This window comes from Hylobates moloch, unplaced genomic scaffold, assembly GCF_009828535.3.
Source record: "Hylobates moloch isolate HMO894 unplaced genomic scaffold, HMol_V3 SCAFFOLD_19, whole genome shotgun sequence".
In the NCBI taxonomy this organism is placed as follows: Eukaryota; Metazoa; Chordata; class Mammalia; order Primates; family Hylobatidae; genus Hylobates; species Hylobates moloch.
In genome coordinates, this window is record NW_026652294.1 from 3,190,171 (window position 1) to 3,205,184 (window position 15,014).

Genomic DNA, 15,014 nt, shown 5'->3' on the forward strand with positions numbered 1-15,014 from the left:
GTCCAGCCAGGAGCCTGGGATATGTTTTCCCCATCCTGTTGTCCCTTTCTCCGGTTTACTTTTGGCATCGTTCTGCCACTGTCATCATGACTACCGTTTCCCTAAACTATGCCATCCTTCCCCACCTTGATGGTCATGCTAGCTTTGTCCTTCTACTTCCAGTCTTGCCCTCCTGCAATCCATTCTCCAGCACACAGGCAACATGATCTTCTCCAAGGATGAGCATCTGCTTAAAGTCCTTCAGGGAGTGGTTTCGTGTTTCCTCTGGCATGAAAAGGCTGATCCCCATGTGCTCTTTGCTGTTCTTCCCAGCCCAACACCTGCTCAACTCTGCTGCCACTCCCTTTGAGTCCTTGCGAGAACACATTCTCCTCTCACCCCTCTTTACTCACTGACTCCTACTGAGCCTTCTGGTATCTGTGGAAATGACACTGTCTCTGGAAGCTCTCCCTGATTTGTCAGTTAGGAGTTCTTCCTCTGTGCCTCTTCGGGGTTCCTCTCATAATGACCCTCTTCCCAGGGTACTGTAGCTGTTCATTTTCTCTACTGGATTGTGAGCTCAGGGAGCTACTATTTGAACTTTTTAGAAATATTCAAATATCAGAGTTGGAAGGGTATTGCTGTTTGTAATATCTGAGGATGGGCTGAGAACTTAACACATCTTGATTCAGAAGAGGAATGGCTGAATAGTTTGGTGACATAAAAATTTTCTTGAGCCCTAAGTAATTCCCCCCAGCTTTATCAAAAAAGCAGCTCCAAGTTTGTAAGCTGTGAAATGTGTCATAGCTCAATACACAGGAAACGTAAACATGTTCCCTCAAAGTGTCTCTGAGGTGGTGTTTGAAACAGGTGTAGAGACCTTGAGCATTAGAATTGTAGGAGAAAGACGGTTAAGATCTTTATCAGTGCTTCTCTACCTAGGCTGCATGTGAGAATGGCCTGCAGCTTTAAACATATTTCTGCTGGATGTTAAATCCAAAGCTCTGAGTGGTGGACATGGAGCTTTGGTATTCCTTCCCAGGTGAGTCTCACACACAGCCCAGGTGAAACAGCCTTCTACATGTTAGTCAATATTAATCATTCAGGAAAGATGGGGGAAAGTAAAACTTTGAAGGTGTAGATTGAGCTTGAACTGAAAACAGTTCCCATCCACACACACCCATGTGTGTATGGAGAGGCTTCTGGGGGTCATGCTCCAAAAGGGGACACGTACCCATAGTAGTCCAGTCCATATTTGGTTTATGTTGCCATTTTGTAGCTATCTCATTTTGTGAATTGGTTTTTGATGTACTAAGACAGCAGTTGGCTCATTGCGTCCTAAAATGATTGCATCCCAGTGTAAAATGTCATTTTAAGATACCATGTAAACTGTTAAATTTTGCCTATTGGCCTACCACTGCTCCTGGTATTGGAAATACATACTGGCCAGTTAGTTGCCTTCTGACTTGTTTATTTACAAAGCAAGGAGAGTAACCTGCCTCAGCCAGGGTGTCTGGGAGGGTGAGCCTTGTGGGAGTGCCTACCGCTGTGGCATTGTGGGTGACCAAAGAGTAAATGAATTTGAATGGGGACTCTTTGGAAAAACAGATCTTCACCATAGAACATTTAAATGTTCAGAATGCCTAAGCTGCACAAACCAGTGCTTTTTTAGTTGGGTTGAAAGAATTAAGTCCTAGGAGGATCTGAGTCAAGGTTCCTCTCCGCTCGCATATTTCTGTTGCAGGGGCAAGTCTGATGGGAAATAAAATCTTTCAGTTCAGCCTCTGGCTGTCTCTCCCCAGGGGAAACCACTATAAACGAAGCCACCATATCCTTCCAAAAATGTTCAAAAGAATCCTGCTTTAAATATGCTTCTGCCCTTTGCTTTTATAACTTAACACACTGAAGATCCTCCCGTAGGATCACAGACAGATCACTGCATCTATCTGACATGTTGTTTATCAGTATTCCGTAGGGTAGTAGTTGCTGGCACCCTGTCACCCCCTTCTCTAAAGGGGAATCTTTCTGCAATCTGTCTGATTTTTCCTTCCTTTGCTTCTTCACTGAGACTTTACTGAGTTTGCAGGCTCTTCTCCTGCATTTTCTTCCGCTTCTCTTGAGGCCGGCTGCTGGCCTCCATGCCAGGGAGATGACCATCACTCTTGGCAGGCTGAAGAAGGATGCCACAAAGCTGGGATAGCAAAGTTCAGTGACGAAATTAGAATTGGATAGATCTTGACAGGCCGGAATCCAGCTAGTTGACATTTAACTGGGATAAATATAGAGTCTTGTGCACTGGTGTTAAAGAAAACCTGTAATAGTGTAATTTGAGAGAAGTTCTGTAAAGCATTATATAAATGTAGTTAACTATCCCTGAACTAACCTACTCCTAGAATGTAAGTTCTGGAAAAGACCTTAGTGTCAACATTCTTTACAGGCTTTCTTTACAGAGCTCCCTCTTTAGGCTAGGAAAGGCTCTTTGGTAAGTTTCTTTTTTTTTTTTTGAGACGGAGTCTCTTTCTGTCTCCCAGGCTAGAGTGCATGGCACAATCTCAGCTCACTGCAACCTTTGCCTCCCGGGTTCATGCTATTCTCCTGCCTCAGCCTCCTGAGTAGCTGGGACTACAGGCACCCGTCACCATACCCGGCTAATTTTTTATATTTTTAGTAGAGATGGGGTTTCACCATGTTAGCCAGGATGGTCTCGATCTTCTGACCTCATGATCCACCCGCCTCAGCCTCCCAAAGTGCTGAGATTACAGGCCTGAGCCACCGTGCCCAGCATAAGTTTCAAATATAAAATATGTGGTTTTTAAAAATTTTCTTGAGACAGAGTCTTGCTCTGTCCACCAGGCTGGAGTGCAGTGGCGTGATCTCAGCTCACTGCAGCCTCCGCCTCCCCGGTTCGAGCGATTCTCCTGGCTTTAGCCTCCTGAGTAGCTGGGACTATAGGTGCGTGCCACCATGCCTGGCTAATTTTTGTATTTTTAGTAGAGATGGGGTTTCACCATGCTGGCCAGGATGGTCTTGATCTCTTAACCTCGTGATCCGCCCACCTCAGCCTCCCAAAGTGCTGGGATTACAGGTGTGAGCCACTGCACCTGGCCCATTTATTTTTTTGAAACGGAGTTTCACTCTTGTTGCCCAGGCTGGAATGCAATAGCGTGGTCTTGGCTCACTGCAGCCTCCGCCTCCCGTGTTCAAGTGATTCTCCTGTTTCAGCCTCCCAAGTAGCTGGGATTATAGGTGCCCGCCACCACACCTGGCTGATTTTTGTATTTTTGTAGAGATGGGGTTTCATTATGTTGGCCAGGCTGGTCTCCAACTCCTGACCTCAGGTGATCCACCTGCCTCGGCCTCCCAAAGTGCTGGGATTACAGGCATGAGCTGCCGCGCCCGGCCCTCAAAATATGTTTTAAAAACTGTAGATGAACTAAATTTTACTGCCCTGAAACAAGTAATTTGTTTTACTACTTGTTTACCATCCATATGCTAGGCACAAGGATAAAGCAGTGAGTGAGACTGGGAAGGAGACAGATACAGAAAGAAAAAATATTGGTGTCCACAGAGTTGTGAAAACATGGGGATGTTCAGTGCAACTTAAGCATTCTGGCTTCACTGATGTAGGCAGTTGATGTTCTCACTAATACTCTTGTATAAACACAGTTGTAGTCCTCCCAGGTAGACATCTTCCTTAAGCCCCTTATACATAGAAACCACAGGACTATCAGATGAGTAATTTCTTTTTGCACATTCCCCAGTGTCAGATTTTTTTTTTTTTTTTGAGACAGAGTCTATCTCTGTCACCCAGGCTGGAGTGCAGTGGCACAATCTTGGCTCACTCCAGCCTCTGCCTCCCGGGTTCAAGCGATTCTCATTCCTCAGCTTCCTGAGTAGCTGAGACCACAGGCGTGTGCCACCATGCTCAGCTAAGTTTCGTTATTTTTAGTAGAGACAGGGCTTCACCATGTTGACCAGGCTGGTCTCGAATTCCTGACCTCCAGTGATCTACCTGCCTTGGCCTCCCAAAGTGCTGGGATTACAGGCATGAGCCACAATGTCTGGCGCCCAGTGTCAGATTTGAATTTTGATTGATTTAATTGCATGCTTTGAGAGCTGAAAAGGATTATTAGACAGCATCCTCTTTACCTTTCTTTAGTTAACTCTTATATATGCCATTTTAAATGTGTAGCTAAGGTCCAGTGCAGTGGTGCATGCCTGTAATCCCAGCACTTTGGGAGGCTGAGGAAGGTGGATCACTTGAGACCAGGAGTTCAAGACCAGCCTGGCCAACGTGGTAAAACCCTGTCTCTACTAAAAATATAGAAATTAGCCAGGTGCAGTGGTGGACACCTGTATTCCCAGCTACTTGGGAGGCTGAGGCATGAGAATCGCTTGAGTGTGGGAGGCAGACTTTGCAGTGAGCCAAGATTGCACCACTGCACTCCAGCCTTGGCGACAGAGCGAGACTCTGTCTTAAAAGAAAGAAAAAAAGAAAGAAAAAATTTTTTAAAAATGTGTAGCTAGGTTACCTATCAGAATAATATACTAGGGATCAGGAATCCTTGGTTATTTCTACTAACTAGTGAAAAAAAAAACAAACCTGGGCCAGGCGCTGTGGCTCACGCCTATAATCCCAGCACTTTGGGAGGCCAAGGGGGGTGGATCACTTGAAGTCAGGAGTTTGAGACCAATCTGGCCAATGTGGCGAAACCCAGTCTCTACTGAAAATATGAAAATTAGCCAGGTGTGGTAGCAGGCACCTGTAGTCCCAGCTACTTGGGAGGCTGAGGCTGGAGAATCACTTGAACCCAGGAGGCAGAGGTTGCAGTGAGCCGAGATCGTGCCACTGCACTCCAGCCTGGGTGACAGAGTGAGACTCTGTCTAAAAAAAAAAAAAAAGAAAAAAAGAAAAAACCTGGCTTTTCAGCACATCACTTTTCTGGGACTTAGTTCCTGCATATGGAGAAAAACTCACAGTAGTATCTGGCATCTTAGATGGAAAAGTTATTTTTGTGGGATTGTCCTGTATTGAGCATTCCTGACTAAATGAATAGGGAGTGAGTTCCCCACTCATTGTACTATTAAAACTACCCTTTCCCATTTCTTTTTTTCTTTTTCCTTTTCTTTTTTCTTTTTTTTTTTTTTTGAGACAGTCTCACTCTGTCGCCCAGGCTGGAGTGCAGTGGAGTGATCCTGGCTTGCTGCAGCCTCCACCTCCCAGGTTCTCCTGCCTCAGCCTCCTGAGCAGCTGGGATTACAGGCACATGCCACCAGGCCCAGCTAATTTTTGTATTTTTAGTGGAGACGGGGTTTCACCATGTTGGCCAGGCTGGTCTTGAACTCCTGATCTCAAGTGATCCACCCGCTTTGGCCTCCCAAAGTGCTGGGATTATAGGTGTGAGCCACTGTGCCTGAACCCCTTGCCTATTTCTATTTCTTTTCTTTTTTTTTTTTTTTTTGAGACAGAGTCTTGCTCTGTCGCCAGGCTAGAGTGCAGTGGCGCGATCTTGGCTCACTGCAGCCTCCGCCTCCTGGGTTGAAGCAATTCTCCTGCCTCAGCCTCCCGAGTCGCTGAGACTACGGGTGCACGCCACCATGCCTGGCTAATTTTTGTATTTTTAGCAGAGACGGGGTTTCACCATATTGGCCAGGATGGTCTCCATCTCTTGACCTTATGATCTGCCCACCTCGGCCTCCCAAAGTGCTAGGATTACAGGCGTGAGCCACCGTGCCCGGCCGCCCCTTTCCCATTTCTGAAGAATGCAGAATAGCACTCCTGGTTGAGAACTACTGTCTTAATTTAATCTGATTATAATAGTCTTTATCTTATTTTTGGATCCACTCTTCTCAGATGTTAAAACACTGTCTTATTTGTGAGGGACTTTTACCTTTTTCAAATGCCATACATGTGTATGTATGCTCTTAGATAAGGAACTTGACTCAACTACTATTATTTAAGAACCCACTATGCTCAAGAGATTGGATACAAATTATTTAGGGTTACCAGTTCCTGATATTTGGAGTTGAAATCAGAATGTCACCGTATTAACCCAACATTGATCCCCAAACTGAGAACAAAATGACAATTTAGAAAACCCAGGCCCACTTAAGTGCACTGCTCTGTCTGGAGAGCATCCAATCCTATTCTGCTAAAGCTGGAAAATCTGGATAGGTCGACAAGACCAAGAATGATTGCTTACCAATACGTGGCCAGCTTTGTTTTACTTACATCTCCAATCACTGCCAAATTTTATTGAGGCTAATTCCAGACATCTTGTTTTATCCTTAAACACTTTAGGATGTGTCTCCAAGAGAGAACTCTTTATTTTTTTCCAAGTTTTAAAATTGTGGTAAAATATACATAACATGAAATTTATCATCTGAACCATTTTTAGGTGTACACTTTAGCGATATTAAGTACATTCAAATTGTTGTGCAGCCATCACCACCATCCATCTCCAAAACTCTTTTCTTTTTTTTTTTTTTTTGAGACGGGGTCTCGCTGTGTTGCCCAGGCTGGAGTGCAGTGGCGCCATCTCGGCTCACTGCAAGCTCCACCTCCCGGGTTCACACCATTCTCCTGCCTCAGCCTCCTGAGTAGCTGGGACTACAGGCGCCCGCCACCATGCCTGGCTAATTTTTTTGGATTTTTTTTTAGTAGAGACGGGGTTTCACTGTGTTAGCCAGGATGGTCTCAATCTCCTGACCTCATGATCCGCCCGCCTTGGCCTCCCAGAGTGCTGGGATTACAGGTGTGAGCCACCGCGCCCAGCCCAAAACTCTTTTCATCTTGTAAAATGGGTGCTCCATACCTGTTAAGAAATGACTCCCCATTCAGACTCCTCCCCCCAACCCCATCTACTTTTTGTCTCTATAGGTTGTCTATTCTATATACTGGAATATCAATGGAATCATACAATATTTGTCTTTTTGTGTGACTGTCTTTTTTTTTGTTTTTTTTTTTGAGATGGAGTCTCGCTCTGTTGCCCAGGCTGGAGTGCAGTGGCACAGTCTCAGCACACTGCAACCTCCACCTCCTGGGTTCAGGTGATTCTCCTGCCTCCGCCTCCCAAGTAGCTGGGATTACAGGCGCCCACCACTATGCCTGGCTAATTTTTGTATTTTTGGTAGAGACAGGGTTTTACCATGTTGGCCAGGCTGGTCTCGATCTCCTGACCTCAAGCAACCCACCCGCCTCAGCCTCCCAAAGTGCTGGGATTACAGGCGTGAGCCACCTCACCAGACCTTGTTTTTTTTTTACTTAGCATAATGACCTCAAGGTTCATTCATGTTGTAGCATGTGTCAGAATTTCCTTCCTTTTTAAGGCTGAATAATAATCCTATTGCATGCGTATAACACATTTTGCTTATCTATTCATCCATTGATATACACTAAGAATTCTTTATTTTTTAACTCTAATAACATCACACTGAAAAAAAAAATCAGTAGTTTCTCAGTATCATCCAGTATCTTGTCAGTGTTGTTTCTCTATTTGTCTCAAATGCTTTTTTATACATTTGGTTTATTTGAATCCGCATCCAAAGAAGGCCTATGCATTGCATTTGGTTGACATTTTATGTATTAGAGCTGCTTTTTGAAGCAAGCTTTGATCTTATTTTTTTATACTTAACACAAATGTAGTATTTTATTTGTGTACATTTATCTTTTTAATTTCATAGTCCTTTCAAATCTGTTAAGATTCTGATTGTTACTCTAGTATATTGACAGTCTCAAAGCATACCCTTAGCCGATAAAACAGTCCCTGTATATGACTTTGGTTAGAGTCATTACTCAGAATATTGACTAGCAGATGATTAAGGTCAGAGCTCTGGGCCCTGGCAGCAGACAGACAGAGATCCATGTGGCCAGCACCACTGAGGTGCGGTTCAGCTGTGGACACAAGCTCACCTCATGCTTTTCCACCTCATTCCAAGAGTCTTTTGTTTCATACATTGTTTGGGCTTTTATGTGCTAAATGGATTTGATGGATTCAAAATGAATTTGACTCTGAGAAGAAACAAGAGATTAAGTAAATATGAATAACTAACACAAAGCAAAGCTCTCTATTCTATAAGCATGCCACAGATAAAAGGCTTGGGGTAGGGGGACTGATTATCCATGAAAGTTACTTTGGCTACCTCAGCAGAGGTAAGCCAGATACTTTGCTGAAATGAAGATTTATTCTATCACATTTACTTGGCTTCAAGAAAATTAGATTGGTTTGGCATGACTTCTTAGTGAGCCCATATTGATTGCAGGTATTCATGTTTTTCTTTTCAAAGGGCTCACAAATCTGATGGATAATGTTGTAGAATTTGGAGGGGAAACCTCAAATGCAGCAGTCTTATCTTCTGGAATCCCACTGTCCTCTGTTTTATTAATAAATATTGTAAATCCTAGCACTTTGGGAGGCCAAGGCAGGCAAATTACTTGAGGTCAGGAGTTCAAGACCAGCCTAGCCAATATGGTGAAACCCCGTCTCTACTAAAAATTACAAAAATTATCCGAGTATGGTGGCACATGCCTGTAGTCCCAGCTACTCGGGAGGGTGAGGCAGGAGAATTGCTTGAACTCGGGAAGCGGAGGTTGCAGTGAACCAAGATTGTGCCATTGCGCTTCAGCATGGGCATCTCAGCGAGACTGTCTCAAATAAATAAATAAATATTGTAACTTCTAGGGCATTTGTATTATTCTATTTTTCAGGATTTTTCTATTAATTGCAGACAGAGTAAATAACACTAATCTGTCCAGTTGTAGTGGCTCAAGCCTGTAATCCCAGCACTTTGGGAGGCCAAGGCAGGTGGGTCACCACAGGTCAGGAGTTCGAGAGCAGCCTGGCCAACATGGTGAAACCCCGTCTCTACTAAAAATACAAAAAATAGCTGGGCATGGTGGCGAGTGCCTGTAATCCCAGCTACCCAGGAGGCTGAAGCTGGAGAATCGCTTGGACCCGGGAGGCGGATGTCGCAGTGAGCCGAGATCATGCCACTGCACTCCAGCCTGGGGGACAGAGCTAGACTCCGTCTCAAAAACAAAACAAAACAAAAACCCCACTAATCTGATCTGTGTCCTCCAGGAATTTATGACCTTGGATGTTGTTGTATAAGCCAGCAGGGAACTAAACTAGGAGAGGATGATGGAGTTTGAACATGGCTTATTTGTGAGAAAGGTGGTGAGACTGGGAGGTTTTCTTTGGTTGTGATAATGTGGTTTCCTGGTTTACTAAGTATCAGTGGTTGCGCTTGTGGGACTTCTGTTGTCTTTTATTCTTGGTTTACTTAAATATGTTAACTTTACTTAAGTAAATTATGACCATCTTCATGGGCTGTTCCTCTGCCTCCCTTCTAAGCCTTGGTGTGTCCTGGGGCTCTGTGCCCTGGGCTCCCAAGCCATTCACTTCACGGTCTCTCTTGGTGCTTCCATCCAGTCTCATGACTTCGCCTGCCACAGATGACCCCCATATTCTTATTTTGGGGCTTGAATTTTTTTTAGACTTACAAAAAAAGTTAAGTAAAATATAATACCTAAGAAAATTCCAAAAGTAACAAGTGCTGAGGACGGCAGGCCCTACCAGATGTTACAAAACCTCCATAAATAAAATAGTGTGATGCTGATGTGTAGATAGATGTCGGGAACTTCATGATAGCTGAACACATGGAGGTTCCTCAAGGGCGGTGTGCTGGAAAAGGCAAGGACACCCCTTGTGCCTTTCTCTATGCGCCTCTTCCATCTGGCGGTTCATCAGTATCCTTTGTAATATCCTTTGTAATAAATGAGAAACGTGTTTCCTTGAGTTCTGTTAGCCACTCCAACAAATCAGTCAAACCCAAGAAGAAGGTCATGGGAACCCTGCTTTATAGCTGAATGGTCAGAAGTACAGGCCACAGCCTGGGGCTTGCGATTAGTGTCTGAAATGGAGTCAGTCTTATAGGACTGAGCCCTCAACCTGTGGGATCTGATACTATTTCCAGGTAGATACTGTCAGAATTGAATTAAATTGTAGGATATCTAGGTGGTGTCTGCTGGAGAAACCCCACCACATCTGGCGTTGGAAGTCTTGTGTTGAGTGATGTGTGAGAACAGGAAAAATACTTTGATTTTTCCTATCCTTAATAAACCACTCCTAGCATTATTTTCTTTGCTATGACCCAAGGTTGTAACATGAAGGGACTTTCTTGTAATAATGGCAATATCAACTGGCAAGTTCTATTTTTTAAAAAATTATTTCACTACAGTTATGAAGTAATTTTTTTTGCTGTTATATGTGTTTTTTGTTTGTTTTGGTGGACTCATTTGGGAACATAATCACCACTTAGTTTATCTTTTCTGTGTTAAAATGGAATATGAATTTCAAACAACTCAGTATTGTGGTCAGAACACAGGCTTTATTATACCTAGCTCCATCATTAATCATTAATCAGCTTTGTAATTTCTTTTTTTTTTTTTTTTTGAGACGGAGTCTCGCTCTGTCGCCCAGGCTGGAGTGCAGTGGCGCAATCTCGGCTCACTGCAAGCTCCGCCTCCCGGGTTCATGCCATTCTCCTGGCTCAGCCTCTCCGAGTAGCTGGGACTACAGGCGCCCGCCACCACGCCCGGCTAATTTTTTGTATTTTTTTTTAGTAGAGACGGGGTTTCACCGTGGTCTCGATCTCCTGACCTCGTGATCCGCCCGCCTCGGCCTCCCAAAGTGCTGGGATTACAAGCGTGAGCCACCGCGCCCGGCCCAGCTTTGTAATTTCTGAAAGATTTCTTAACCCCAACACTTTGTTTTTCCCAAGTGTAAGGTGTGTGTGAGATACTTGTCTCAGTGGGTTAACAGGAAGATGAGATGAAGTGATTTGTGGTCCTGTAGCCTGCTCCACTCAGCAGCTAGAACATCCAATATGTGCTAGACTCTGCTACAAAAGACAAATAAGGCACCGTCCTGAATTATACTCTCAGTATGAACAGTCTCACTTGTGTTCCTTCCAAAGGGTGGTGTGATTTTAACGCAGTGGTCCATGATCTTTGATCTTTGTTGCTAGTGTGAGCCTTTTCAAGGTTACACAAGGTAACAGATGTTAAATGGTCCAATCAGTAGCAGTAGAATTGGGGCTGAACAGAACAGTGTTTAAAAATAAAGGTGTCGGCCAGGCGCAGTGGCTCACGCCTGTAATCCCAGCGCTTTGGGAGGCGGAGGCAGGCGGATCACGAGGTCAGGAGATCGAGACCATCCTGGCTAACACGGTGAAACCCCGTCTCTACTAAAAAAAATACAAAAAATAGCCGGGCCTGGTGGCGGGCACCTGTAGTCCCAGCTACTTGGGAGGCTGAGGCAGGAGAATGACTGAGGCAGAGCTTGCAGTGAGCTGAGATCACGCCACTGTACTCCAGCCTGGGCAACAGAGTGAGACTCTGTCTCAAATAAATAAATAAATAAATAAGTTAAATAAATAAATAAATAAATAAAGGTGTCTTGTAGGTAGGTCAGAGCAGAGAAATTTATAGAAATAAGCTTGGTGCTTTATGGGAGTGATAAACATTTATTGAGTATGTGTTTTCCCAGAGTTTTTCATTGAAGCTTATCCCATTAACAGGTCTTGATTTAGCCCAGGCACTGCGTATAAGATGGCCTTTGGAGAAAGGCGCGTGGTTTCAGTTTACACAGTAGTAGCAATCCATCGGCCCTGGAAGATGTGCCAAACCTGCTGACTTTCTTATTAACCCCAGACTCTCCAGGAAGTATTCACACTGACTTAGAAATTCATTCAAGTCAGATTTAGACAGATTTGATGATATCTAGGGAAATATTTAAGCAAAAACTTTTGGCCAGTTCTTTTTTCTTGCCTTTTAGAGAAATCAGGTTTTGTGTTTCCTCCCTTTTTCCCTTCCACTTCCCTTGCCTTCACCTCTCCAAGACCTCCTTCCTCCCAAAGCTCTCCTCAGTGGTGGGCTTATCTGTGACACCTTATCTGATGGTGTTCTTTGGGAGTTCACCCCCAACTCATGTCCTCCTGTCTGTATCACTTGTGGCATCCTTGACACTGCCTAATGTCACCCTGCGCATGTCTTATCTCCACTGTGGGTTGGTAATCCCCTTGAGAGTTGATTCACAGGCTTGGATGGATCTATTACAGGTGTAGAACAGCAAGCTAATGTTTCCTTCAAGTGTTTACCTAATGTTAACTTTTTTCTAAATTTTATTTAACATCTCCTCCTCCTTTGCTTTTGGCTAGTCAATCCATTTCAGAGGAAAAAAATTTAATCAAATGCTTTTTTTCTGTTTAGCTCCAAAACCTTGGAATTAATCCAACCAACATTGGATTCAGCACACTGACCATGGAATCTGACAAGTTCATATGTATCCGAGAGAAAGTTGGTGAGCAGGCACAGGTCACGATCATTGACATGAGTGATCCAGTGGCTCCGATCCGACGGCCTATCTCTGCAGAGAGTGCCATCATGAATCCAGCCTCTAAGGTGATAGCTTTGAAAGGTAAACCCGATGGGATTATTAGAAAGGAATCTTATCTCATTTTAACTGCTTTGTTATCTTAAATATTGAACAAGTGTCACTAAGTTCATGGCAAAGTATTCATCAATAGTATTCAACTTAATTCCAAAAGTTTTAGCAAAAGTTATGTTTAGTGTGCCCTAGTAAGAGGCCCCTGAGCACCGGAGCTTCTTGGTTACATCACCCACAGCGCCAGGCACACCGAGAGGAAGAAAATGCCCAGGACTTTGTCTTCATGCGACTAGGAACGCACAACAGCACTGTGCATGTTTCCCAGGAAGGCTGTGTGGCCCCCTTGCCCGAGGGCCTGCTGCAGTGGTGCTTCCAGTCATCCAACGACACAGGCTCAGCGGTTTTCCTCCTGTGAAACACATCAATGATAGAGGAGCTGATAATTAATAGAATTTCACTTCCTTGAAATCAGGGAGTCTTGGGTGCTTAAAGCCTTCTAGTTATCTTGAAAAATATAGAATCTTCTTATATTGCCTTCATTTGGCAAATAAAAGGATTATGTATGCAGTAGGCTTAATGTTTTGTGTGAAATGCAGTTATCACTTACTTTGAAAAGCAAAAACTGGGCTGGGCGCAGTGGCTCATGCCTGTAATCCCAGCACTTTGGGAGGCTGAGGCGGGCAGATCACCTGAGGTTGGGAGTTCGAAGACTAGCCTGATCAACATGGAGAAACCCCATCTCTATTAAAAATACAAAAAATTAGCTGGGCGTGGTGGCGCATGCCTGTAATCCCAGCTCCTCAGGAAGGCTGAGGCAGGAGAATCTCTTGAACCTGGGAGGTGGAGGTTACGGTGAGCAGAGATCGCGCCATTGCACTCCAGCCTGGGCAACAAGAGCAAAAATCGGTCTCAAAAAAAAAAAAAAGAAAAGCAAAAACTGTTTCTGGACCTAAAATTTGTGAATGCCAAATATTAGCTTTGCCTAGGCTTCTATTTTGTTACAGAAATAGTGTCTACTTGGTCATTTCAGGAGGTAGAAGGACATAAGACCTTTCTGTTTAAAAAGAAATAACTGAAATTCTTTTATTCGAAAGGATCTTTGTTCTATTACCAACCCTACCTTTTCCCTTGTAATCTTGTCAAAGTAATTATTTGAACATATAGTGTAAGCAGTATAAACTATTTTGGTTAGAAATTATTACAATTATGGGATATTAATGATGCTTTTATCTTTCTCTTACTTTGTCATTTACCCCTTGGCTGTTTTTGATGGAATATTTGCCTTGTAGTGTCGCCCTTTTCTGCATTTTATGTTGTTGTAGTACTTAAAAAAAATATTTATAGAGAAGGGGGTCTCACCATGTTGTTCAGGCTGGTCTTGAGCTCCTGGCCTCAAGTGATCCTCCTGCCTTGGCCTCTCAAAGTGCTTGGATTATAGGCATGAGCCACTGTACCCAGCCTTGTTGTAGTACTTTTGAGAGACCTTATTTAGCATGTTGTTTGCGGTTTTGTTTGCTGTTTAGTGTTCTCAGCAGGTCTCAGAAATGATCTGCATTTTAGTCTTCCTGATTTTCTGGTACAGTTCTCTTTAACAATGTGCAGTGCGGAGCTCCTAGGGTGTGTGTGTGTGTGTTGTGGTGTGGAGTCGGGGAGTAAAGAGAACGCAATAGTTAGATATTGTCAATCTCTTCCAGCCAAAGACCACCAGGAACACACTTGCAGTTGAACAAGGTGGGTTTATTGTTGCAGTGGGAGAGAACACACGCCATGGGGAACTGGGGAGTTAGGGTTGCAGCCTGTCCTCATGCCTGGCCGTGACCTCCCAAGGTGCTCAGAGATACTCAGCCCACGTCATTGCCCGGCTTTCTGGAGAAGCCTGGAGCAGATTCACTTACCCGGTACCCAGTCTCTGTTCATACTTTCTTTGCTGATGGATTTGTGGTGAATTCTTTAAAACCAGATACATTTTGCCTTTGACTTAAAGAGCATGAAGTGGTGGCAGAATTACTCATCTGTTGCTTATGATTTTAGTGGAACACCTTAACTGAGGGATTGGCAAATGGTCTGCTTTTTGCTCCTGAACTAGGAATGTTTTTTATTTGTTTGTTTTAAGATCAGGTCTCTCTCTGTCATCCAGGTAGGAATGCAGTGATGTGATCATGGCTCACTGCAGCCTTGAACTCCTGGGCTCAAACGATCCTCCTGCCTCAGCCTCCGAAGTAGCTAGGACTACAGGCACGTGCCACCATGCCCAGCTAATGTTTAAACATTTTTTGTAGAGATGGTATCTATGTTGCCCAGGCTGATCTCAAACTCCTGGCCTAAAATGATCCTCTCACCTCAGCCTTCCAAAGTCCTGAGACTACTGATATGAGCCACCTCACTTGGCCAAGAATGGTTTTTATGAGGAGTTGTAAAAACAAAACAAAACAAAACAAACAGACAGAGGTCTTTTATGTCCTTTTATAGGGAAAGTTGGCAGATACCTTGCATTACTGGCCCAGGTATGATATTCTCAATTTTATTATGAAACATTGTGTGTTAGTCCGTTCTCACACTGCTATAAAGAACTACCTGAGACAGGAT

The 15,014-nt window shown here is 44.0% G+C and overlaps 1 protein-coding gene across 6 annotated transcripts in view; it reads left to right on the forward strand.

Annotated features, from left to right (window-relative positions):
• The window catches only part of CLTCL1 (clathrin heavy chain like 1), a 120,858-nt gene that overhangs the window by 3,938 nt on the left and 101,906 nt on the right, over positions 1 to 15,014 (forward strand). For all 6 annotated transcript variants that reach the window (XM_058431368.1, XM_058431371.1, XM_032138574.2 and 3 more), the window contains exon 2: positions 12,251 to 12,458. In XM_058431368.1, the coding sequence (XP_058287351.1) occupies positions 12,251 to 12,458 (208 nt within the window). The remainder of the gene's footprint in view (positions 1 to 12,250; positions 12,459 to 15,014) is intronic.